This window comes from Rattus norvegicus, chromosome 2, assembly GCF_021556685.1.
Source record: "Rattus norvegicus strain SHRSP/BbbUtx chromosome 2, alternate assembly SHRSP_T2T, whole genome shotgun sequence".
Taxonomy (NCBI): domain Eukaryota; kingdom Metazoa; phylum Chordata; class Mammalia; order Rodentia; family Muridae; genus Rattus; species Rattus norvegicus.
The window spans coordinates 78235909-78263083 of NC_141535.1; the positions used below are offsets into that span (position 1 = coordinate 78235909).

General features: G+C 45.3%; 1 protein-coding gene and 1 pseudogene across 4 annotated transcripts in view; both read left to right on the forward strand.

Annotated features, from left to right (window-relative positions):
• The window catches only part of Retreg1 (reticulophagy regulator 1), a 139224-nt gene that overhangs the window by 87405 nt on the left and 24644 nt on the right, over positions 1–27175 (forward strand). Inside the window, exon 1 of one of the 4 annotated variants that reach the window (XM_087632156.1) lies at positions 18851–19103. The exons of 1 other annotated variant lie outside the window; for it this stretch is intronic. In XM_087632156.1, the coding sequence (XP_087488282.1) occupies positions 19069–19103 (35 nt within the window). In that variant the 5' untranslated portion in view covers positions 18851–19068. Of the gene's footprint in view, positions 1–18850; positions 19104–21633; positions 21761–27175 lie in introns of those variants that run through there. 2 more of the 4 variants (XM_087632155.1, XM_087632163.1) reach the window with 2 other exon arrangements.
• Positions 17248–17731, forward strand: LOC147996136 (ubiquitin-conjugating enzyme E2 L3 pseudogene; annotated as a pseudogene).

Genomic DNA, 27175 nt, shown 5'->3' on the forward strand with positions numbered 1-27175 from the left:
TTATTTCTTGTCAGCTACTGACTTGGAAATTGTGATCTGATGACCTTCCTTGTATTTTCATACTTAAATAGCCTAAAAAAAACCAAACCAAACCAAACCAAAAACATTCCTCAGACATCATGCTTTCCCTTGTTGGATTTTAAGGATAGACTTACTTTTGTTTTTTCACTTGAAGGGATTTCTTTGATTCAAACAGCAATACAGTTTATTGAGTTACATTATTCCTGTGGAAAATAGAACTACTCCAGATAGGTAACTAAAGGCAGATCAAAATAAGGACATTCCCAATGTCTGCCTTGGGGAAGTGATGAGTTTTATTTGGGTTACTTATAGGACTATGAGAGGAGTAGAAATAGCACCTAGCATGGGTGATAGTTCACGAGAGCTGGAAACCTGGGGTATACCATACAACCTGCTGCAGCTCAACAGGTTGGAGAATGCCCTTTACAGGTAGCTTAGCTGGTCTGAGCCTCTTTCAGGCAGTTTGACTGGTCGGACAAGCTTCTAGGCAACTCAGCTCTTTTGAGAGTAGTTCTCAAAAGTCCTTACCACTTGTAAAAGCATGGGGAGGGCTCTAATGAATCTGGTTGGTTTCAGGGCCTTCCTGTAGCCTTTGAGTTGTTTACTTCCTGTGTTTAAGGCGCTTCCAAGATGGAAAGAACTACATTGCACAGGGCTGGGGAGAAGGCTCAATGAATGAAAGACTTGCTGTGCAAACACGAGGATCTGAATTTGAATTCTTAGAACCCATGTGAAGCCAGATGTAGTCGTATGTACTTGTAATCTCAGCCCTTTCTGAGACACAGCGGACAGAGAGAAGGAATTCTTAGAAGCTTGTGGGCCAGCTAGCTTGGCATACACAGCTGTGAACACAAGACCTTGTCTCAAACAAGGTAGGTGAAGACTGTCCCTTGTGGTTGCCCCTTGAGCTCCATATGTGGTTAATAGCACATGTGTGCCCACATTTACACATACCCGCCCACACCCCAATACACAGACGGTGAGTATTTTTTTAAAAATGGGGGAATACATATGTGGGGAAACTGTTAATGCATATCAGAGTTTGCAGTCAGGTGTGATAGCACAAACCCTTTATCCTAACACTGATCAGGCTAAAGCAGGCAATTTGTGATTTTGAGGCCAGCCTAGGCTACATATTGAGGCACTCTCTGAAAAACCAAACCAAGCAAGTAAACAAACCCATAATACCCCTGACTAGTGACAGTACTAACTGTATTAATGTAGCAGTGTAATTAGCCACATGAAGAAGTTAGCTAGACGAGCTGGCATTAGGAACTTAATTAGCTAGGCATGGTGCTATGCATCATTAATCTCAGCACTCAGGAAGCAGAGGTGGGTAGATCTGAGTTCAAGGCCAAGCTGGACTAGAACTCAAATTCCAGCCCAACTAGGGCTACATAGTGAGACCCTATCTCAAAACAAAAGCAAAATCAATCAAACAAACAAAAAAACAAACAAAGAAACAAATGAGGAAGCTGAGAGGTTGTGTCCCAGCAAACACCAAACAAGTCGATTGGGAGTTGGACAATGCTATAAACTCTCAATCCCTGCTTTCAGTGGTTTACTTCCTGGAGCAAGGTTACCACCTTCCTAAACAGTGGTACCCGCTGGGGACCAAATGTTCAAACGTGCCGACTATAGGAGACATTTCTCATTCAAACCATCACAATACTAATATTAAATCACAAAAAGTGTGAGGTCCCCTCTTCCTTGCAGATGGTATTATAGAACTCAAGTTTTCAAATAAGCAACATGCTCTTTCGTAAGCTGAGTGGGAAGTGTGTGTGTGTAAAACACAAGCGTGGCAGACTCTGGTTCCACACTCCAGGTTCCACACTGTCTGTGCCTGCTTCTTGTGATAATTGCAGCTGAGAGACCATCTGGGCTGCAAACTGAAAGTGTTTACTATCTGGCCCTTCCTACAAAAGTTCGCACTCTCTGTTCAGAGTATGTCAAGCCTCCCACACCATCTGATGTTCCCCTTAAGTGTGCTTTCCAAGGGCTGCATAGTGTTCTGGAGTGTGAAGATGTTGATGGCACCTGTCTGAGGACACACAGTTTCCTGCCTCAGTAAGCCCTCTTGGCTCTTCCTTCTTCCTGTGCCTCAGATGCCACTCCCTTACCTTGGATAGCCAAAGCCAGCTCTGCCCCTCTCTTGAGTCTGATGGGCCTGATCCCTACACCAGTTAATCTGGCAGATTCCTGTTCCACTCAGAAGCAAGGGTTGCCTGGCTAAAGTGATCTCGAATACCCACCTGCGTAAGATAACGGCGGACCCCTTTCCACTGCCAATCTCTTGGGGAAGTTGTTGACCAGTTCAAGAATATAGACACCCAGGAATATAAATTTAAGAGGTGCATTTTCCACTAAATGTAAGTCTCTCTAAAGACATGCCTCAGCTACACAGTGCACATGGAATCACATTTCTTTACAGTGCTTTGCTTTGTCCTGTACCACTCTGTATTAGTTCTACAGTGTTCCGTTGCTGTTCTCTGTGGTTGCAGTTTTATTGACCACAGCTACTTTTTTGAGACTGATATGTTTTCCAGAACAATTACCTTCACCTTTAAATCATGGCAGAGCACTTTTGAAAGTTAGAGTTGGTGATGTCTTTATCAGGTTTGAGAAATTGCTTCATCTCTCCTTATCATCCGACCACAGGCTGTACTGAAGAAACAAGCCTGAAGGCTTATTTGTGTGACGCTTGGCCTTTCTGATGTCGAGTGCACACCTCACACCCGAGCCTTATGAAATATGTGATGATTTTCTTGTTTTGATTACCACTATTGCTGTTATCTCTGTTCTTAACCTATTTTCTATGGTAACTCCCATGCCGTTGACAAGCACCCTACTAGCATCATCTAGTGTTGTCTCTATGGCTCTTCCTCCCTCAGCTCTATTCTATTCAAAGTAAACTGAACGGGACAGCCTTGGTTTATGGCTGAATCTGGCTTTTGTGTTTTGGTTTGGAGAAAGGGTCTTGCTCTGTAGTTCAGACTGGCTTATGGTATACTCTGTCATCAAAGCCATGCCCTTCCTCCTGTTGGTGCCTCCAGAATTCTGGGGTTAGAGATGACAGAAACCATTCTTGTGTATATCTTGGTTCTGAGGGCTGTCTTCAGCCAGAACAATGCACTTTCTGTCTTGTCTTCAGATGTTAAAGGTGGACTCTGGAATTTGAAGTCTACACAGCCCTATAAATCCCTGCACACGTGACTGACTATGCCTCACATGATCTGACATGTTTTATTTTATTTGTCTTAGTTCCACCCAGATCCTGCTTGTCTGGGTTATTACTGCGGCCCTCCCGTCTACCAGCACTTGCACCTTGAACTGGGCAAATGACTTAGATACACTGTCCTCTCTAGGGACCCCCAGAGGCTGACACTGAGTTGCAGAGGCTACGTGACTATGTGACAAGGAGTACTCTTGGAGTCACCTTCAGGGAGGGGCGGGAAGCGGGGGAAAGGCTAGATGAAGACCGTCACTGACCCCACAGACTGTCTAGAGCCAGGACAGCCATAGGGTGGCACCCTAACTCTCAGACAGGGAACAAGGAACCTGGCATTTTTATCCCTGGTCCAATCAAGACTGACACATTGTCACTGGGAGAAGCAATTTTATTTAGCCCAGTTGGTCCCATACTCCTCTCCACAACTGTTAAGTCTTCATTGTCTGCAGGGGGATCTGGCAGCACTTCATAGAGCGAGCTACTTGCCGATAGTCCCTTTCCTGTGCGATTTGGGCATGACATCTGTACGTCTCTTTCCTGCCTTAGATCCTAGGCATCAGCCCATTGACACCTCCGTAGCTGGTGTATAATTGCAGTGCCTCTCGGATCTGTGCAGAGTGTTTCCAACAAGTGAGTGCTACGCAGTGAACAGAGCTTGAGATTTTCTTGTCTGTTCCAAAGGGTAGCTCTTGGTCAGATTTTCTTCTTCTTCTTCCTCTTGGGAACAGAGTGAATGCTTGTACATCACCTTCTTGGTCCATTTGACAAGCACAGTAATAGCCTCCCGCAAACACTGAGAGACCCCCCCCCCCCAGTACAATGCTTAAATTTGTGTAAATTCAAGGGGACTGGAGGGGTGGTTCTGTACTTAAGAGCACTTACTGCTCTTGTCAGGGACCTGGGTTCAATTCTCAGAACCCACATGGTAGCTCACAGCCGTAGTTCCGTTCCTTTGGATCTGACACCATCTTCTGGCCTCTGCAGGCCCTGCGTGGAAGTGGTTCACAGACAAAATGCTCACATAAAATAAACATAAACAAAAAAGTGTTAGTTCATCCAGGCTACACTGTGTATTTGTTTAACCAGACACCCATTATGATGCTGTTATGAAGGCATTTTGAGATACAATAAGCCCAGAAATGGTCTATGAATAAAGTGGATCATACTTCATAATTGCAGTGGAGATTGTCCAGACAGTTTTTGAAAACCTCGAGAGTAGACTGAGGTCTCCTGGGGGAGTTTGGCCTTCAGACTCCATCTTGAATTTCCTCTGCTGGGCTGTCCAGCCTGCTGTCCTGTCCTATAGATGTCAGCCTTGCCAACCCTCTAGATTACAGGGAACAGTTTTATTTTTCCTTAAGTCAGTCTCTGTGTGTGTCTATCCTGAGAAATCTAGCTAATGGTTCTTCGGACCCAGGATTCACTTCTCCATGCTCAAGTCTTACTCTGACAGTTGCCATGCTTGGGGCGGGGGGTGTTCAGGAGTGACTTCATCTATTCCGGCCTCAGTTGTAAGCAGACTTGCCTGAGAGTAGCCTTTCTCTGTAGCTGTGGGGCTGGTGGTCACTCTGTCATCACACAGAACTCAGAAAAGACTGCTTGTCACTGTTGACAGGGACTTCCTGTCTGTTTTCTCACAGGAGGCCAGGTGCCCTGCCATGGGGAGAAGGGATAGCTATTGCCCTTCCAAGCAGTGTAAACATGATGTCCTTGCTTGCACATGACGGGCTCGTGTTCTCCGGCCTCTCGTAAAGCGTCTGACACACAGCGTTCCTTTGCTCTCAACTTATATTTAGGACTGAGGTGATCCTTACATTTTAGCTACTTTTCCTGGCCAGAGAAACTAGCTCAGGCGGAATCCAAGCAGGGCCGTTGCACTTTGAAACTTTTAGTATGGCTTGCAGTTTTGTCTTGTGGAGCAAGCAAGCAGACAAACAAACAAAACATAAAATCAAGTCAAGTAGAAAATATTTGTATTGGTGTATTGGTGTAGGTTGAAGGCAAAGAACACCGGTGGGAATCCGCTGTGAAAACTTATGAGGAACTGTGTGTGAGGTTGCCATGGTTTAGTGCTAAAAGTAGGTGCATGCAATGAAGCCAAGTTTTGTTTTATTTTTAAACCATGAACTTCATCTAATAGTCTCCAGAGAAGAGAGACATGGAAGGTCTGGACTGATGACCCACCTGGCAAGGAAATCTGGGCTTGGTGTATTAAGTTTTTGGAGATTTTGTCAAAGTTGGGGGGGGGTGACAGCTTGTTATTCTTGGCTTCATAAGAGCACACTGGAAAGAGTTCACATGGCCCATTCTGTGGATGCTGCTCATACCCCAAGAATGCGTGAACCTGTACAGCATCTTCTATCACAAGCACTCACAGGGATGGATGGACGGATGTGTGGACCGCAGACATTTATGGCCCATCTGTGTCACTCTCCTTGGCTGCTGGCTTCTGGTGTTGTCTCCTGACTGCTGTTGACACTGGGTAGGAAGGAGATGGAGTCACTTTGGAAGGAACTCAGTGTCTCACCTGTCATGAGGCTCCATGCCAAGTGTGTAGGTGTGACAACCGCAGAGGTGGCCTTTGGCTCATGTGAGGGGTTAGAGGATGAATGTTCTGACATGGACAAAACCAACTTTGTGACTGGAACTATATGGTATTAAATGATGTAGAGAGTGAAGACCAGAGCCCAGGTTCATAGGTGAGTCAATAAAGAAATGGAGGAGAGAAGAGCCCCCAGTGTGTGCCTGTTCTCCCTTGCATAGGAGTTAAGACTTTGATCCCTTGTGCCTCACCATCGGTTCTTTGAGTGTAGATTGGATTAAGTAGGGGAAGAAAAGATGGCACCTTGACAGTGTGCCTGTCTGAAAACACTACCTCAGCCAAGTGACCCAATTGACATGGCCAGTGGTCAGTCATGTGGACCCTTTGAACACTGTGTGAGCTGATGCACACTGCTTCAAGCTTTTCTTAGTCTAATGCTGAGAAAAAAGAGCAGACAAATCTAAACAAACCTATCTGTAAGACACCCCAGAACTTAATGGTTCTCATGAAAACACATGAGAGACCCCAGCAGTTCTCATCAACCCTGGGGGACTATGTGGATTTAATACTTGAATGCAGTGTGCTGCCCTGAATGGGATCCTAGTGAGGGAAAAAGTTAGTGAAAAAGCTATCGAGAAATGGAGGGAATCTAGGCCTTAGCGCATGGTGATGGACCAATGTTGGCATTTGGTTTTGACGTCTTTTGAATGTGCAGGAAGCTGGTAGGGCTTGTGGCAGGCTATACAGCCATCTCTGTGCTGTCTTTATGGAGGTTCGGTCATAACCTAAGTCCACATGCAACATAGCCCAGAATAACAGGTCTGTGTGGACTCCCAGGAGTGGGTGGTACATTTTGGGGCACATTGTTCCAAGATGGTCAGGGAATCGTGAACAGCATTAGTAAGGTATACTGGGCTCAGTTTATCAAGATTGAAATTTTTTGGGTTGTTTAACTATGGTTTTATGACTCATGATCCATTAAAGGGCACTGTGATTTGGACGTGTCCTGAGTTCCTGTGTTGGAGATTTAACTCCCAAAGTTACATCTCATGTGGGCTCTGCTTTATGAGTGGATTAATGTTGATAGGTTTAGTAAGTTGCTGTGGCGGGGGCATTCTGATGAAAGGGGGAGTCTCGCCCCCTTCTCTTGGATACATCCTCTTGCTTTTCTGTCTTCTTCCACAGGATAAGACAGCAGACTGTTGTCTGATGTGGGGTGCCTTGGTCTTGAACTTACCAGCCTTCTGAAATATAAGAAATCGAACTTCTTACTTTATGAATTACCCAGTGTCCTGGGTTTGTCAACTTGTAGGTCAGCTTGATACAAACTAAAGTCATCTGAGAAATGTTGATGAGGCTGTAGACAAACCTGTAGGGCAATTTCTTAATTAGTGATTGATGTGGGAGGGCCTGTTACAGAAGGCTACGTCCCTGGGCTGGCAGTCCTGGGTTCTCTAAGAAGGCAGGCTGAGCAAACCATGATGAGCAAGCCAGTAAACAGCATCCCTCTATGGCCTCTGCATCAGCTCCCGCCTCCAGGTTCCTGTCCTGTTTGAGTTCCTGACCTGATTTCCTTCAGTCACTTCCTACAATGTGGAAGTGTAAGCCTAATAAACCCTTTCCTCCCCGAGTTGCTTTTGGTCATAGTGTGTCATCCCAGCAATAGATATCCTGAATAAGACACCCATTGCCAGGTATTCTGTTCCTGCAGCACCAAAATGGCTGAGACAAAGGTGTGTGTCTTTGTTCCTAGCCTGCTAGACACAAAACCACATATGGGGTCCTTTCAAGTTGTCCTGTTAGTGAGAACTTGAGGTGAGCCCTGCTACTGAGATACTTGTCTTATCAGCAGGCAGTGAAAGCCGTGTGTAAATAGCAGCCTTTGATGTTATTGCTGGAGAAGCAGTGAGCGGGCAAAGGAAACTTCCCACTTATCCAGATCAGTGTGACGCCCAGCCTTCCTTGTAGCCAATTCTTCTGAAGCTTCCTCTTCATGAAGGCCCAAAAGCTGGAGGACATTGGCTTGTAGTGTGGATTCCTAAACCCTGGGGCCTCAGGAAAAGTTCCTTCAGTGTCTGAGGATATGTCCTATCCTGGTCCAAGGCTGGGTCCTGGGTAGGTCTCACCTGGCCTAGGCCACTGCTTTGCTACATAGCGCAGGACAAGGCAAGACTTGGGGGAAGCTTCTGTCATCTAACCCACAGCTTCAAAATGACAGTAAAAATAGCAAACTATCATAGCTGTGTGGCCGATGACCTTCAGCTCAGCCTGACTTCCTTGCAAGAGAGCTGTGTAAATGCGCATAGCCAAGAAACATCACCTGCTGTTCAAGTGAGGAAAATGTTTAACACAGACATAAACAAAATGTAATAAGGAAGATCAACGGCTCACAAAAGTCGTTTCATAACCGGCCATTAAACAGGTGCTTATATATAATTGCCTCTGTGGTATACTGTGTTTTTAAACTCTGGAGATAAAGTTTGTTTTCAGTTGAGCACCACCCCTGTGTCATGCCTGTCTTCCCTGTCCTCAAAGACCTCTGACTCCGCCCCTCGTGGCCTTGGAACATTTCCATTGCCTTGTGCTTGCTGACAGGCTTGCCAGAGCTCTCTCATAGCTAGCTGCTTGTTCTAAATTTCTTGGAACTAGGGTTTCTCTGTCAAGGAACTATACCACTCAGATACACATATTGCTTTAGAGCCAGGCTGTGTGTGCATGAGAAGGCAGCGGCAGATGAGGCCAGTGGAGGACAGACTGACTCATGGGAAATTTGGCCCAGGAAGAGTTGGACTGCACAAGGGTCTAAGTTCTTGTGGGCAATTCACAGGAGCGTTTGTGTGGGGCAGGGGACAGTGCAATGGAGAGTGTGTGGCTACAGGGAGGGTGGGAAAGAGAATGAAACTTATCTGGTATCAGAAACACATCAACAAAAAACCACTGGAGATGAGGAACTGAGAAGGAACAGAGTCTCAGGTGATCAATACCCCACCCCCGGAAAGACGGCCAAGTTTGTAGAGACCAAGTTCAGTGTTATGAAATGGGTCACAGTGGTAGCTGGACACAGCAGAGAAATCCGTGTGTGGGGTGATGTGATTCACAAGGTGGGGTGCCTATTGTCTTCCTGTTTCTTCCCTGAAAGCTTGCCAGAAAGCCTTCTTCTCTTCCTCAGTGATTTCCTGAAGCTACCCCTGCACTCAGAATTCCCTGTCACTTCTTACCTCTCTTCTTCATCCACCTTTAAACCTGCCGGCCTCTCTCGAGCCATGGCAGTGAATGAGGAGACCATATACTTTACTTCACCTATTCAGATGGACCTGAACTAATACCACAATTTGAAAATTAGTGACATAATGAATTTACATTAGGAGAGTCACTGTCACCACAGGGATTAAAATGATACATCATGGTTGGAAGGGAACATGGCCTCTGGCAGGTAGCAGCATCTTGGGCTTCTGTTAGGCTGTGTGCCTACCTAGTTCCGTCTTCCCTTTTCTCCTTTTTCCCATGCTTCTGGCTTCCTCTGAACCCTCCCACTGTTCTCCTCGGCCTCTGAAGGTCCGTGTACTTCACATCTGACCTTTACACCTCTGCTGCGCTGATGTGCTTGTCCAGCATCTCTTGGATGCCTGTGCAGTCTCTCCAGAGCTCTCTACATAGCGTCCCTTTGACAAATCCTATTGGGGATTAGACAGCTGATGTGGTTTAGGCAGGGAACAAAAATGTGGCTCAATCAGTGACCAAATGGAATTGTTTTCTGGCAAAGACATAACTGTATTTTTGGTCCCAAATGAGGCCATCAGAAGTTGACAGAGTAGAAGTTATGAATACTTGAGTTAAGAAAATAGGGACATATTGGATTATCATAAAACTTATGTCTCAGATAGGGAGAAAGGCCATGGTGGAAAGGTCCAGCTGTTAGTTACACACAGTAAGGGATACAGCTGGGGACTTTCTGTCTTAGGCTGACTGGAAATGAACCTTACTGACCGCCTTAGTCCATAATCTATGGCTGTAAGAGAACACCATGGGTTTGGTAAGTTGGAAAGTATTTAGTTCATGCTTCTGGAAGTTAGGAAAGTCAGGGGGTATGGGCAGTGTCTGAGTCTACTTGTGTCATCACTAACCCCTTTCAGCCTGAAGAAGACGAAGTTGTTCGTAGACCTTCCATCCTCAGGACCCAGTGGTCTTCCAGGGATTCCGATGCCACCAAGCTGGAGACTAAGCTTCTAATAAATGAATTTCAGACACCTCTGAAGTGGGGATATTTCCAGAAAATAGATGGGGTGGGGAGGAGAATTAATGTGTTGGTTTTTACAGAGTTGCTATTTTTGGCTGAAAAGAACTTTGAGGAAAACCCTCCGGTGTGATGCATCCACAAACAATAAAGTTACACTGGGTAGGGTTTGGTGTAACTATGAGAAAAGGGAAAGGGAAAGTAACCATTCTCTCTCTCTCTCTCTCTCTCTCTCTCTCTCTCTCTCTCTTCTCTAGCCAGCAGGTAGTTCCTTAAACGGTCCCAGTTTTCTCTAAACTTGTATTTGGCATGTGGGTACACAAGGACCAACGTCAAAGCACCCTTAGGCTGAGGCTGTGCAATGTACCCTGTCCTCATTGGGACCTCATGAGCACATCTTATTTCTGCCATTGCTGTATCTTTCTGTGATAAGGTCTGGCATAGCATTGCACTTAAGAGAAAGAGAACTTTGGGCTGTTGTCAAAGCCTCTGATCCGGGGTGGGTCTCAGTGTGACTCTTCCAACCACAAAGCAGGGGAGAGGCCCTCTTGGCATCCTTGATTACTCAGCAGGCTGAGAGCACTGCGTGGTATTGTTTATGTGGTGTATGTGCATGCGGGGTACGTGCATGCAGGGTGCCTCCTTTGATTTAATTTACTTGTTGTTGTTGTTTTTAATCTGAAGAGAACAATGTTCTCTTTTACTTAGCTCCAGATGTATTCTTGTCTTAATACAGATGTCATCCCTCATCCCACGATTATAAAATGTATGCCATGCACTCTGAGCTTTTCTGTAAATGAATTCTGTATTGGCACCAGAGGACTCTGAGCGGGAAGAGAAGGACCATGCTTACTCTCTGAGTCATGATATTGAGGGTGGAAATGTCCTATGGACTGCCCTCAGAGTCACCCATTAATGCCTTTTGATATCTCTATTTGACCCATTTGACTAAAAGCAGCTCTAGAATGTTGTTGAAACACTTGCTAAGGTTGTTTGAGCACCGGGACTTTACGCTTTTTTATTTTTATTTTATTTTATGGGTGGTTTGCCCACATGGATGTTTGTGCATCCTGTGTGTGCAGTGTCTCAAGGGCTCAGAAGAGGATGTTGGGTCCCTAAAACTGAATTTGCTGATAGTTGTGAGTGTGGGAATTGAACTCTCGGGGCCTCCTCAACAACAGCATGTGCTCTTAAATGCCGAGGCATCTCTCTGAGTCCTCATTGTAACTTTGGCTTTATGTTTCCTTTGGGCCCATTTTGGTAGCGAATTAAAGCTGTTGATCAGTTATACCTAGAAGCCAATCTTGTATATAGTTAGACATATTTTTGAAAAGTTAAAAAAAAAAAAGAAGAAACAGGTGAAACTGCTTCCCATAAGTGCGATTAGCCAGTGTATTCAAAGTAACTCTTTCAGCATGCTATCCGTAGAACAGATATTAGTGAGAGGTTTGACATTCTAGTTTCCATTTGGTCTAAAAAGCAAATGAGCTCGTGTGTTTATGGCATAGTTCAGTTTAGATTAGCTACGTCTCGAGTGTTCGAGGGTTGTTAGTGGTTCCATGCATTTTGTGGCACTGAATGCTAACAAACTGTGTTTCCCAGTCCCAACTGATACATCCACAGCACAGTTAGCTTACACCTAAGGCTTAGGGGACATCACAAACCTCAGCCCTCCCTACAGAATTACAGACGGCTGAGGAATGCTGAGAGCGGGAGAAACGGTTTTCCTCAGGGAGGAACACCAATCGAGGACCAAGTGGTCATCTCTGAAGTCATATGCGTGTGTATGTGTGTGTGAGTGTATTCATATATGTATTCTATGTGCTTGTGTGTGTGTGCGCGCGCGCATGCACGTGCGCATATGTGGGTATAACGAAAACTGAAGAGAAAGGCTATGAATTTGAGAGTGCAGAGCAGAGGTACATGGGGAGGTTGGAATGAAGAGAAGGAAAGAGGCAAACGGTGGGATTGTGGAACACCGCACAGTTTTTCTTTGTTCTAAGGTGTGTGCTCTAGAGAAAACCTAGATAGAGGTACGCCTCCTGAGGTATTACCTGTGAGGTAAGGGGAATGCAGAGAGAAGGCAGCAGGGACTGGCAAACTGCTCACCTAAGGAGGCCCGGCTGAGGGATCCAGTCTGCTTTGCAAGGCAGTGGACAGGAATAAACCATTGAAGGTATTAAAGCCCTGAGGAAACCCTGGGGAATTCTGGTGCTGACCAATGAGGAAGATAGAGAAAGGATCCAGAAGGAATCTGCCTGGGAGATGGAGGCAGAAAATTTCCCATCCAAGTCAGGCTTCCAGACCTCTCTCTGAGGCCCAGGGAAAGGGCTGATAATCTTAGTACTGAGGACCAGTGGGTTATAGAGAATCCTTGAGCTACACTAGTTCAAATTTCTACCTTCAAGAAAATCCCTGGAAATCCCTACAGACATAGGCACTTGAGGGTGAGCCAGAGAGCCAAGCCACACCTCTGGTGGAACGCGGTGCAGAGGCATACTCAGAGCTCACTTGGCTGCGGAGCGGTGAGGGACTTCAAGAAGGGCACAGATAGGGCCTTTGAAATAAATGGGCTTCCCCTAACTCAGCCGCGAACATCCCAGGATACGCCATCCCGTTATCAGTCGGAAACAGCTCTGTGTCTCAGTTTGTGGCCCGTCTGTTCCCTGTAGCTGCCCTGTAGCTGCCCTGTAGCTATACTTCCTTGTTTGGTTTCAGTTTCAGTGTTTCAGCGCAGTGAGCACACAGAGGTTGAGGCGCCTCTCTTCAGCAGCCGTCTGACATCCTTGACCTGTGATCTGGACTTCAGAATGACCAGGCTCACCAGTGTACAAGGGAGGGCTTGTTCCCTTTAGAACCCCATGTAGTACCCAAATTTGAGTGTGTCAGTATTATCAGAGATTTTGATTAATGTTTTTCTAGACTCTAGAGTTTAGAGGTTCTTCTAGAATAACTGACTCAGTGGTAGTCTAAGGCAGCCTACCAGTACAATGTGAATGCTAATAAAACCAACAGTGACACAACATTGTCGCTGTCTCAGCACAAGGTTCTTCCCAGGTGACAGTGCCCACACAATTGATTTTCCACAGAGAAAACTCAGGATGTTGCCCATATGCAGGACTTTGTGGAGAACCTGCCAAATTCACTCCAAGAGAAAGGAACAACTACAGGACCCTCATGTAGGTCCAAAGTCTGTGCTATTAGCTACTAGGCCACACCCTGTTGTCCTTGGGGACAACTTTTACTGGAGAAAAACTTACTCTGACATGGCAGATGACTCAAGAGTCTAATGTATATGGGTTTTTGCAGCAGAGGGGGGAAATTGGACTTGACTTTGCAGTGTAGAGAGTGGGAAGGTATAGCCAAGAATGGATGGCCATGTGTGGTGATGGTTGAGGGGCAGGAAGTTGCTCGGGTAAGGGCTGAGTTTCAGATGTGCTCCCAAGAAAGAGGTTCATGATCAGGGCAAGCTCAGTATGCAAATTCACAGGCTGATATTATTTGGAGGTGAGGCCCCTGGGGAGGTACTTAAAAGTTGAAATTTTAATTAGGGTGGCCCCTGTGGTAGCATTAGTGGCTTTATAAAAAGAGAGATACATGGGGTTGGGGATTTAGCTCAGTGGTAGAGTGCTTGCCTAGGAAGCGCAAGGCCCTGGGTTCGGTCCCCAGCTCCGAAAAAAAGAACCAAAAAAAAAAAAAAAAAAGAGAGAGAGAGAGAGATACACATAAACTAGTCAGTTATCTCGTCTTGCCCTGTACTGTTCTTTTTCTTAGAGAATAGTTTTGACAGTTTCACACATGTTTGCAGCCTGACAGACTTCTGTAAGGACCTGGAAGGAGGGTGGTCTCTTCTTTCCTCCCACAATAAGATGATCGCAGTGTGGCCTCATGGGTCGCTGCTTTATTTTTTTGTCTTAAGTTTTAATGGTGTTCTTTAATGGTTTTTGTTTTTGTTTCAATGGCCTTTACTCATACTTGTAGGGAAACAGTTTAGTCAGGGTTACATTTGGGTTGAGTGCAGTAGTCCCTCCTCATCCATTGGTGATGCATTCCTAGGCCACAGTGGATCTGAATCTATGCATAAGACTGAGCCTATATGCACTGCTTTTGAAAAAAAATCCATTTACACCTGTGATACAGCTTAATTTATGAAGTAGGCACAGTACAGACTTATAGCTTCCTACAGATCTAAGCAACTTTAGTACAGTTTTCAAAATTTTATTAAACCATGAACATTCATCTTATTTTAAAGGAAATACCTTATGATTTTGATGTATGTGTGCCTGTGTGTGTTTGTGCGTGTATGTGTTTGGTGTGTTATATGTGTGTTTGCATGTGTTTGTATGTGGTATGTGTGTGTGTGTGTGTGTGTGTGTGTGTGTGTGTGTGTGTGTGTCTGGATTACCAGCATCACTGATCTTATGCTTTCGGGCCGTTATTAAAGGTTTGATAATAGTCCCTTGAATACAAACACTACAGTTACTTTAATAGTCAATCTGATAACTTGGGAAGCTTATTAAGTGACTAAAGGGTGGGTATTGACATTGTTGGTATTGAAAAAAGATGGTCCCCAGGGAGACAAGGTAGGACAGCACAGGATGACTTACGATCAAAATTGATGACTTATTGATTCGCAGGACTTCCTATTGGGATTTATAGGCTACAGTTGGTTGTGGTAGCTGAAAACATGGAAAACAGAGCTATGGGAAAGACAGGACCACTCTAATGACAATTCAAAAGAACCATGGCATTAAACACATTTCATGACCATCTCCATTGGGATTCCCAAAGAGTAAAATGTTATTCATGGCTGTTGACTATTCTTGGTGTCACCCACCTCAGGCAGCTGTCCTATCATGAGGACTCTGCCAGACTTTCCCTCCATTTCACAATGCCTTGCCCAGAGTGGCTTTTGGAGATCCAGCAGTCAAGTCTCGGAGATCTAACAGGAAGTAGCCCTCTAGGGTGGAGGGCCTTTTCTTACCTGTGGTCAAAGATCCACTGGGCAAAAGATCATGTCCCAGGAATTTTGAAGTTTTAGATTTTCCTCTGTTTACACCATTCTCAAATGTGTTCCTATTCCTCAAATATATAGAATGTACCAGGCGTCCTTTAAAGAAAGTCCACAGAACTGCGGAATGAGTTTTTTGATACACTCTCCACCAAAACTTAAGCACAAAGTCTCACTTTGCTCAAATGGGCTGAGCAATCTAGTTTTTAACCTGGAAGGCAATGCACACAGCTAAGTCAGGTGTCTGCTACCTGGTGACGCTGGAGGGAATATGAGAACACTCAATAGGAGCACCTGCTTTTTCTCCTTGCTTTTTAACCTTTAAGAGAAGGGGCTTGCTGAGGGCTTGGGGAGCTGTCCTATTATTCCTGAGGGAGCCAGAGCTCCTCTCAAAGCTGCTGCTGAGGCGGTAGCAACAATGTAACACTTATAGACTGAAGATTGTCTGTAAAGACAACAGACGCCATGGAAAGTCCATAGCTTTGAAATGGTATTTTTTTTTAAAAGGGCATATGGAATGGCAAAAGAAAGGTGAAGCGTCTTTCTAAAAGTGAAGGCACACACATTTGAGAATAGTAGCTTTCCATGCTAAACAGGGGAAAATCTAAGACCTCCAGGTGTCTGGCACATGAGCATTTGCCCAATGTGGATCCTGCTGGATCTTTAGTTAGAGGGAAGAAAAGGCACTCCATTCCGGAGACCTGCTGACTGTCGCCAGCAGGCCATCTGAGTTTTTGAGGCTGTGATAACATCTGAAGATCTTGGTGAGAGCTTCCTTAGTCCGTTTTAAGTTCTGGTGATCTACTAGCTTTTCAGGTCAACAGCCACGAAGTAGCCCACACTCCCTGATTCCCAGGGCAGGTGACTTTTGGGTAGAGAAGTGCGTGCAGAGTCTTGGCATGAACAGTCACCGGTCATGTGACTATATTATGGGTTCTGTGGCTTGTGCTCTTAATTTTCCAGTCTTCCTTGTGGATTTTATAAAAGACCACAAAATACCTCAAGTGGAATCCAGCTGGAGCAGGTGATGTGTAGATGGACAAACCGCTGAGCATTCCAAAGTGGTGTGACTCACTGCGCCATGGTAGCCATTGGTATTCTGACTGTTACAGCACTCCCCTGCGGATTCTTGTTACAAGGGAGAGACAAGTTTCAGGGGTGCATCTTCAGATCTGGGGTAACTAGAAGCAGAGGTCGGTTTAGCTACTTAAGAAATGGAGGAGAGCTTGGAGAAAGACAAGGTAAATTAAGGAGCTAGACTGGTCAGAGGTTAGGGGAGACTGGAGAAATAGCCCTTTGTGTTGGCTAAGTTCAGTCAAGTGCCAGCGTTATCGTGGATTTCAGCATTTTAGCTTCTCAGTGCTTGAAAGGCTGCAACTTCTAGTAATGTCACGTGCTGCTTTGGCTTTACGAGGCTGCTGCCACTCAGGTCACGAAACTCTGAACGTGAGTTTGCCCTCGAGTTATGTGTCTGAGAGTGCTCCCTTTGGCATGGCATACATGAAAGTTGGCTTAGTACAGAGATTAGCATGACTGTGGCGAGGCTGACACACAAAGTCATAAAATGTGCTGTATTTAAGAGTGTGATTTATGCATTTGAGTAGATAGACCCACCTTAGGTAGATGTACTTCAAACCTTAGACTTGCAGACTCTAAAGTGGCGTGGTTTGTGTAAAATACAGTACCATTTAGGTATATGTATTTTAAAGTGTGGCATGCATAGATTACAAAGTGGCCAACATTTTCCAGAAGAAAGCAAGTAATTACTTTAATTTTTTTGACTTTTCAGTTCCTCAGAGATCTGGGAAACCTTCTTTTTTTTTTTCCTAAAGGATACTGTTTGGATAGAAATCATGGTTCACATCTGGACAATCCACACCAGGCCAACACAGTCCCGCATGGAAGAGGTTTATTGGGGGACAGAGACAGGGGCTAGAGGGGGCGGGGCAAGAGAAGGAGAAGAGAGAAAAAAGAGAAAGGGGGGCAGAAAGGTCTGCCTTTTATTTGAACTGTGAGGTAACTGCTCCCGGGTAAAGGTGGGAGCTGGACCAAAAGTATGCTGGGAATGTATGGCCGTTGCCAGGGCAACAGATGTGCAGGTGACATCACTGCTGGAGGTGAGAGGGGTTCCTGATACAACCAGATACCATATAAAATAGCACATAAAAGGCATCTTTAGAATTGACTAACACGGGGAAAGCAGCAGCACCAGATCCAAGATGGTGGCCAGCAGGAGGCTGATGAAGGAGCTTGAAGAGATCCGCAAATGTGGAATGAAAAACTTCCGTAACATCCAGGTTGATGAAGCTAATTTATTGACTTGGCAAGGGCTTATTGTTCCTGACAACCCTCCATATGATAAGGGAGCCTTCAGAATTGAGATCAACTTCCCAGCAGAGTATCCCTTCAAGTCACCCAAGATCACATTTAAAACAAAGATCTACCACCCTAACATTGATGAGAAGGGGCAGGTCTGTCTGCTCGTAATTAATGCGGAAAACTGGAAGCCAGCCACCAAGACTGACCAAGCAATCCAGTCCCTCAGCCTGAGCACCCACTCCGGGCTGACCTAGCTGAAGAATACTCTAAGGACCGTAAAAAATTCTGTAAGAATGCTGAAGAAATTACAAAGAAATACGAGGAAAAGCGACCTGTGGACTAAAATCTGCCACGAGTGATTCCAGCAAGTTTGAGCAGAGACCCTGAGCAGTGCATTCAAACACCCCACAAAGCAGGACTCTGTGGAAATTGACACGTTCCACCAACTGGCGTCTGCTTGTGGCAGTTACTAACTTTCTACAGTTTTCTTTTTCTTAATCAAAAGTGGTCTAGGTAACCTGTAAAGAAGGATTAAAAAATTCAGATGTTCTAAAAAAAAAAAAAAGAATTGACTAACACACCAAGTAGAGTGTACATGCTTTTAAAAGAAAAAAAAATCATTTCTTAGCTATTAGATCTTGCTTTGAGTCTTCTCTTATATTCCTAGAAGAAAAAAAGAAGGAAAATAAAATGGATTCCGGTTTTAGCTCTAATCTTTTGTGGGGTAGTTTTAAATGAGTCTCCTGGCCGTTTGGAAGCTAGACCCTGTGAAGGGAGCAGCGATTGAGAAACGCACAGAAGGAGCTGAGGTATGAAGGCACCTGGAGTCAGCCCCTGGCCGTGTGCCCAGGCTGCTCCCTGGCCACAGAGAAGCAGTGGGGATGGACGGAAGCTCTTGAGCCCAGAGATGCACAGGCTCACATTCCTGTGCATGCTTCTTGTGAGTTGGGAAACCTCCATGATCCAAAGTTGTTCTTGCAAAACAGTGTCCCTCACAACTTGATTGATCCATGACAATATTTTTTTCCTATCTCTTTCTCCTTTTGGGTGAGACTTTTCAATGAATGGCAGGCATTATGCAAGCAAACCTCCCACTCTCTTGCCAGGGACAGCCCCTGGTTCTCTCTCTCTCTCTCTCTCTCTCTCTCTCTCTCTCTCTTCCTCCTCCTTCCTCTCCTCCTCCTCTCTCTCTATTTCTGTCTGCTCTCCAACTCCCCCTGTGACTCAAAGGAGATTGGATAGCTGGAGTGAGGTTTCAACCTGCCTGTGGCTACTCCACCTTTTGGTAGGCGCCTAGATCTTGCCAGGAAAAAAAAAAAAAGGAAAGAGGGCAGCAGGCGGCTGGGTGAAGTCATCCCTGGTGACACCTTCTCACAGGACTTCAGGGAAAATGCTGGGCGACTGGGCAGTGCCTCTGCCCAGCTGCCTGTCACGGTGCTGGGAGTGAGAGGTGACCTCTTTATTTTTAGCAGGGGGCTGTCAGGAGAGTTCACTCCTCTGCTTCATCCAAGACAGGAGGCAGGCACTTTGGAAGTTTGTAAACACCGACTTTCTCAGTAGAGGTGGGACACTTTTCTCCAGAAAGGGAAGAATTTCCCTGCCGGGGTTTCCCTCTTCTTAGAGTCGCACTGTGGACAAGACAGCGATCTTTGGCTGTCTGAGTTGTGGCAAGCAGGCGCCGCTCAAGTTCTAATTATTACAGGGCAGTCATGCCTGCCGGCGACGGCTGTGGACCAGGCAGAAGGTAATTATGACATTTTATTTCTTTGGAGTCCGTTTCACATGTTGTTTGTCCTAAAAAAAATTCTGACAAGTTTAAAGATGTTTAGGTGAGAAGTATAATCCTCGGAAATGTTCTTTGGCAAAAGTAATAATCTAAGCTTAGAAGTAGATGCAAAAGGAGTGTTTGTGTTTCCTCGAATAAGGAAATAATGTCCCGGAACTTTCAAACCTAATTTCCCCGGGTACAGCTGGAATCTCCTTGAAATTTTTGACTTTAGATGTTGACATCTAAGCTCATGAATTCTTTTAAGTTTCCGTTTTAAAGATTTGACAGAGAGTTGTGAGAGTTGAATATTAAGCTACTTTATCAATTTCGATATTTAAATGCCTCTTAAGCTATACATTTTGAAGGCATGATGACCTCTGTGCCATGTGGTACACGGTGGCAGGTGTGTTTATCACTCTCTTACTGCTAAGAAGCAGGCACCAGGAGGCCGACGATGCAGGGACTTAGTACGTACTGGTTCTCGAGTTGCTGCAGCCCAGACAGACATTATAGGAGTCACCTATACATCCTCATTAGATTTCCAGTTGAGGTTACCAAAATTTGGAAGAAGTAGAAGGAAAGTTATGAAACAAAGACAGGGGTCATGGTTCATCTTATTGCCAAAGAAACAGAACTCTCTAGGAACAAGAGCCCCTTATACTATTTCTGTAAACCATGGCCCTGTGGCCCTGTTGCCCTGTGGCCCTGTGGCCCTGTGGTCCCTGTGGTCCCTGTGGCCCAGCGTGGTTTATGTAAGGTGGCAGTAGCTGATTGTGACAGTTTTCTTAAAGATTGCATTTCTCTGTAGTTCTCCAGTATTTACTTTCCACAAATTCTATTAAATGGAAAGAAACAGATTAGTGTTATGTCCAGTGACTTCTTATGTAAAATAAGACTAAACCAAACAGCTGGCAGTGTCCTTTGTAACAGTGCTTGGCACAGTTGATGGATTAATTAACTACCTTAGAGAACATTTTTAGAGACATTTAAGTCTTTGCACTGGCTTATAAGTTGGTCCATGGTTGGTCCATGGTTCTCATACATTTCCTTTCCCAGACATCTGAACATTCCCGAAGCAAGGCTTTCCCTTTTCTCTAACATCCGCTCCCTGAGTAGAGTTTTGGACAACCAGACATTTTAAACAAGTGGGGTGCACTGATAAGCCATTTCACACCAGGGGTCCAGGCACCCTGATCATTCTGCAATTCCGGTAGAGAGACTTGGCAGAGAGGGATTGAGGGCTGTGGTCACGTGCAGCAGCAGTATCAAAATTAAATTAAATAGTAACTACCTGTTGATAAGGAATATCTCAAACTGCGTGTGATGTGAACTGAGCAAACTTTAAGCTTTTTCTCTGAAAGTTTCACTAATAAAAAAAATTAAATAGATCAAAGGAAGCCCGTGTTCACACACTCATAAATATGCACATGGCAACTACGGTTATCTCCCTGGAGATATCTCGTGTGCAGCTGAGAACCTCTCCCACTCCTGTGAGGTAACCTGCACCTGTCTCATGGTTTTTATCCTGATGAGGTAACTTTCAGTCCCCAGCACTTGGTGTTTTCATTCTTTGCTTCTGTCCCCTGAACTTGTTTGTTTTTCCTCTATGTAGAAATGGTGGGAGATTGGCACTAGGCTAGAAATAAAATATTTATAATTGGGGGAACATTTTCTTCTTGCTAAACTTGAGATTACGTGCCTCCAGATAAGTCCCTTGGTGCCGTGTCTAAACAAGAAATAACTGTTATGAGTCGCGAATTTGCTGACGAGTGAGTTCTCTGAACTTCATCGCAGCAGTTCCTCATTGAACCTCACATCAAGGCTGATTATGTTACTTGCCTCTCATTTTGGAGTTTGATGTCCCAAATTGCTCTGTAACTGCCAGGGAGCTAAATAAGAGGGTTTTTGTTATTGTTTGTGTGTGTGTGTGTGTGTGTGTGTGTGTGTGTGTGTGTGTGTGTGTTTTGTGTGGGTGTGTGGTTTTTTTTTTTTTTTTTTTTTTGGATTAACAAAACTCATGAAACGGCAATGCTCACATGATAGGGATGCCCATCTCACACTGGGATGTGTGCCTTAGTCCTCACAGGTACCTTCTGCTAGGTGACATACAGTCCAGTGGCTTCAGGTATCATTCATCTGAAGGAAGAAGACACTCTATTTAGCAAATAGGAAGCACTGTGAGTAAGAGTACTCCAAGGATTACTGCCAGCTTCAAGGTCAAGAGCAGAGTAAGGGGGCAGAGCAAAAAAGAAGGAAATAAATAAACAACCAAAGAAACGTTTGAAGCAGGCCTGGGAGGGTAGGTAGCTATCTAAGCAAGAAGCACTGGATGCCAAAGAAGGGAAAAACCAGGAGAGTAGACTAGCTCAGGGTATAATGGGAAAGTTTCTCCTGTAGCCTGAGCCTGGTGGTTCCTTATCTGGCCTCCTTTGGTTCCTGCCTTGGAGTAGCAGCCAAGCTGGCCCTGTGAGTGTCCCTGATTAGATGGACGAAGTGGGTGTGAGTCAGTCAGCCTTCACCCATTCCAGATGACATGGAAGGAGGTGGGTGCGAGCCATGGAGATGGGACCCATCTCAACAGGAAACTCACCTCATGTTTTTAGTGCCTCTTGTCGTGAGAGTGCTCTAACTGGGTAATTACCTTCACACGTTTGGTTGTTCGCGCAGTAGACACTGGCTAGGCTCTGAAGCTCATCCAGTTGCTGGGTTGGGTTATGGGTTTGTGGGTGCAGACCCTGCTGTCCCGGAGTAAGCTGTCTGGTGGAGAGATGCACAAGGTGACACAATCGGCCAGCGAGAGCGACTGGGTCACAGGGCTAAGGAAACGGTTTAAAGTGGTAACAGGAGAGGAAGCTAAGCCTATGTGCTGAAGCTCAGGTCTTCACAGAGAAAACGTGGCTGTTTTGGACTCCTGGGCTCTTACTCTACCTGCCTTGGAAGTATGAATTTGTATGCAAGTACGAGACTCTAGAGTTGTGAATTCAGTTTGTGCTTCCAGATCTTTGTTGTTCTCTTCTCTGGAGTGGTGGGGCTATTGTGTCACTTCTCTGAAATGCTTGCAGCCACAAGTTTTGGGTTTCACTGTCTCCCATCCTTTTTTCCAGATTTTGGTAGATTTGCATGTCTGTAATGAGTTATTTTGGTGCTGGGATCCATGACTAAACATGAAACCCACTTAGGTTTCACATATCCTAAAATTTAATTTCCTAGACTGTGTTTAGTGCGCTTGCATTGTGTCTGTGACTTGCATTGTGACTGTGAAGTGGGGAATGGGAGTTTTCACTTGTGGAGGGGGGGTGTCACGTTAGCCCTCAGAAATTTACAAATTTTGGAGCACTCCAGACTTGGCAGTTTTCTGATTAGGGCTGTAGAGCCTGGATTTGTTTCTGGGTTTTTGAAAGGTTGTTGCGTTTAGGAAAACCAAGGCTCTTTTAAACACACAATGGGCTGGTAAGTATGAGAATGCTACTAGCAATTGTATTGAATATTGTTTCGGAAGGTTAAAAAAATTGATTTAAATACCCTCTTGAGTTTGCACTGTCCTAACAGGTCAGACTGGTGGGAATTGAGGTATGATTTTTACATTTCTGACCAGGCTTCTCCACTGAGAATGCATTTTGTTAAAATCTGAGACCTAATGCAGGAAGTCGACCAAGAGCCTCAAGCCCAGCTTGGTGCCCTTCGCCCGTTAGTTGAAGTGGATTCCTACAAGGAGACATAGTTAAGCTTTTGTGTCCTTGACTGTCTTGGACCCACCTTTTATCCGGAGATGAGTGCAGACAAGTAGAGAGGGGGTTCTGAACGCCTGCAGATAAATGGGAGGTCTGTGAGAAGCACCCACTTTGGCCTCAGTAGCAGTTACTACTGGAGATGTTCGGCAGTCACACTGTGGGTGAGGAAGTCCCCATCCTTTAGCATTTGCTGATTCTCGGGGTGGAAATGCTCACATTTTCCCTGGTCACTGAAGAGTTAGAGAACCATCACAGTGGCTTCTGTGAACCTAGAGAGGCTAGCTCCAGTGTACAAATGATTGGAGGCCAAGGTCAGAGTCAGGGTTTAGTTCTAACAAGGCCACTTCTTCTCTATTTGTGTATCCTGAAGCCATCACAGACGTTTATCGAGTTTAGTGGAAGCACTTAGTCATTTATCTCTCCCCATTCTTCTGCACAATCATGGAAAATAGTTAACACTCTTGAAATCCTACTTTGACCCAGCTGGGCTAATATTTGAACCTGAGCAAGAACATGTGGGACAATACAACCTGTCCTTATTGCAGGAGAGCTTGTTTTGCGGTTGATATCTTAACCACCACTGAATCGGGCAACCTGCTCCCTAAGCCCTGCAGTGGCCCGATGGATTCCTGGCATTCTTGCCCCTGGAGAAGCTGATCTGTATTCTCCAAGTATACGTGATGAGTTCTTTGCTGCCGTCACCAAAATATGACGACAGCCTCTAGTTTACAACATCAAAGGCCCATAGGGTATGAGTGGCAGATCGTGGGCGGATCTATCTCTGGTGACTGACAGAGCAAAGTCCTGATTGAGTAGGCTTGCCCTCACCTTTTGACACTTTATGGCAAATTGGCACCAAAATACATTTCACGTTCTCACTTCTTTATATGTTTGTCTGGATCACGCAGAATGCACGGGGTGGGGGGATCTTGAGGGACAGACTTTATTATCAGGATTTTTTTTGTTGTTGTTGTTTAAAAAACGTCTTCCTACTGAAGATGTTCCACCAAAGGATTCTTTAGCTATTTAGGGAGATAGCACTGTTACTGCAGAAAAGATCAGCTCTAATTTCAGTGTCCTAAAACCATGCAGTTATGCTATAGTTTGATGAATGTTCTTGACAAAGTTTGATAAGCATAGGGTATGCACACATACATGTATACACATGTATATTTCTGTATCGGGGTTCACTACTAAGTGCTTTCTTATGGCATCCAAACAATTTGAAGATGTTTTAAAAGCCTGCTGGAATATCCTATTCACTGGATTTGCCCTCATCTACCATCCATTATTGACAATTGTGCCACTAATGAAAAGGGGGGTGGGGCACTCGATGTGTTTTTTTTTCTAAATAGGGACTGAGATGGAAAGGTTGGAAATAGGAACTGCCATTTCCTTAAGAGCTGGGCCTAGGAACTCTAGCAATGTTATTCTCCTCACATTGTTAGTTGAGGGCTCAAAAGCCCCAGTTTGTGGGGAGGGGACAAGCATTCCACCCGTTACTAAGAAGGTCTCAAAGTGTTTCTCAGCCATTTCACTATCCTGTGTTGAGAGTCCTATGCTTAGATCTGTACCCCGTTTTAAATGGGGTTATTAGGACTTTTGATACCTTGTTTCTTGAATTCTTTATATATTTTGTATACTAGTCCTCTATTGGATATGAAGCTGGTGACATTTTTTGCCATTCTACAGGTGGCCTCTTCGTCCAAATGACAGTGCCCTTTGCCTTACAGCAGGTTTTCAGTTACATGAGGTTCCGCATATTAGTTGTTGATCTTGATGCCTGTCCCAGTGGTATGAAAGGCCCATTGTTAAGTTCTCAGTAATAGTAAATAATAATGTTAGTGACACACATCCTTAAGCAACACTAAATAGGTCACATCTGAGTTCAGACCTCAGTCACTGTGAGCTAATAATCCTCATGCACATCCCAGTGGCAGACAGAACATGAGAACCCACTCTTCCCTCCATGGTGGGTCCACTGTGTGGGAGGGGGCAGAGTCACCCTGATCTCCAGTTTTCCCAAGCAGCTCTGGAAAGGGTCCCTGGAGGGTTTACTCCAGTGGTTGATCTGTTCTTCCTGTTTCGGGTGGGACTTCAGGGTATGCGGTTGGCCTACCTTGTTCTGACCATTTCTATGATTGTTTGAAGCCAAGTTTGTGTTAGCATTATGGCAGAGACCTCACTGAGGGAAGCTCTCTCTCAGGATGTATAAGAGATGGCCTCCAAGGCCTCTCAACCTCCATTACTGTGAGCCACAATCTGTTCTGTACAAACTCAGGTCAAGTCTGTCCTTTGCCCTTGAATGCGGTCAGTCTCAATTCATCGTGTTCTTGGACATAGATCTTGTGGGTCTGAAGGACTCATGGTACTTGTGAATTGTCAGGGCGAAGCCGGGATCCATCTATTTTATGAGGCCATGAGTACCCCCAGAGGTTCGGGGTTAGAACATGCATGTTTCTTATCCACCGGTTTGGTTTCATCTTGTCGGCACTATGGTCTTTCTCATACCTTTTTCCAGGTCAAGCGGTTTAAAAGTTTTCTTGAGTAAATAAAAGTACAACCATCTTTTCCTGTCTACAAATATTGGTTCCAGTTCCCTCAAAGACACCAAAGTTCTCTCTAGAACATCCAGTGCCCCTTCTAACAGTAAGGAGGATTCGGGAACGCACTTCTGAACGTTCTTCTTCATGACATCACTGTCATCCTTCCATTCCAGTCCTTCAGCCTGTCTCTCAGGGGTCGGCCTTCCATGGGTTCATGGTTCTAGCCCAAGGCACCAACTGCAAGAGCCTAGGTAGAGCTCAGACCCCAGGCAGATTCCTTTGCTTTGGTTCTCATGTGCTGGGTGGCAGAAAGCCAGTTTGTGTGCAACACAAATGCGAATTTTGTGTCTACAAATCTAATATAGGGTGTGTGCAAATTTAACACACACACACACACACACACACACACACACACACACACACACACACAGAGAACACTAAATGTTTAGTCATCTGATTTTTGGAACTTCAGAGTGAAGGACCAAAGGGCTTCTTTCTGTTCTAAAGACCATTTAAGGGTCTGGGATCAAATACAGTGCCTCAACTTTTTGTTTTTGTGTTTGAAAGAGTAGAGGGCCAACATCCAGGGCAGAGAGGTTGCTTTGAAAATTGGTATCTTCTTCAGCCCCCAAACTGAAATCTAGATGTTCTAGTTTGTCTGTGTTTGGGTGGCCCTGTTCCTGCTTAAATTCTTTCTATGTAACAGGAACCAGTAAGAGAGAGGATTCAGAGGAAGAATTCTTGAGTCTTTAGACACTGTGTATGTTTTCTTCCCCCAGCAATTATTTGTGACACCACTAGAACATACAAGAGGAAAAATAAAAATGACTTCATGAGGGAATATTGTCATCAGACCCTTTGGTCTGGAGAGAAATGACCTCATCAAGGGACTTGTGTGGTAGGAGAAAACTGAGCAAGACCCTAACACACTTTTCCAGTGCACATTTCACAGCCTCAGACTTGTTCTGCGGTCCTCCCTCTAATCTTTCCGTGCTCCCCTCCTGTTTTCAGTGACCTCCCTTCCCAGACACGTGCTTCCTCAGAATCCCAGACTGAGAAAGGCAACTGAGAAAGGCAAGGGGCAAACCCTGGATGTAGCAATCCCTGTAGTACATCTAGGTCACAAAGTGTTCTGATGCTGAAATTGGGAAACCAGAGGGCGGGAATGTCCCAGCTGTCTCTGGGGACACATAAGGAACATGATGGCTAGGAAGACAGCTATACTGCCCTGCTTCTCAGGATCAATTAGCCCTTTCCTTAGGGATACAGATGAGACGACCTTAAAAGGAGGCTCTGAGAATCCCCCAGACCGAGCCTCTCCTACTTTAGCCTTACTTTTGTAGAGCTGGCATGCTCTGTGTGCAATCTTCACTCACTGGGTAAACACCAGCCAGGGCTATTAAAGATTTGGCACCGTGGCCTGTAGTAGTGTCTCAGAGAGGCATCACCAGACCGCAGCAGATTCTTTGCCCAGGGAGGGAGGGCTGCAGCTGTGCTTAATACGGAAAGAGGTGATGGAAAGAAGCAAAGCCCAGAATGTTCCTTCTGCCTGGCAACAGCAAGTCTCAAAGGTTTTCTGCACACTCATCCTCAGCCTGCTAGTGCTTCAGGGGTGGAGACTGGTGCTCCCAGAGCTGGGCACACTCCCCCACACCATGATGTTAATGAGCCTCACACAGTAATTTCTACGATGTCGATGGTGAGGATGATGGTGAGGGTGGGGATGACGTCCCTTGCTAGCCGTGCAAACAGAACAAAGGCAACAACATGC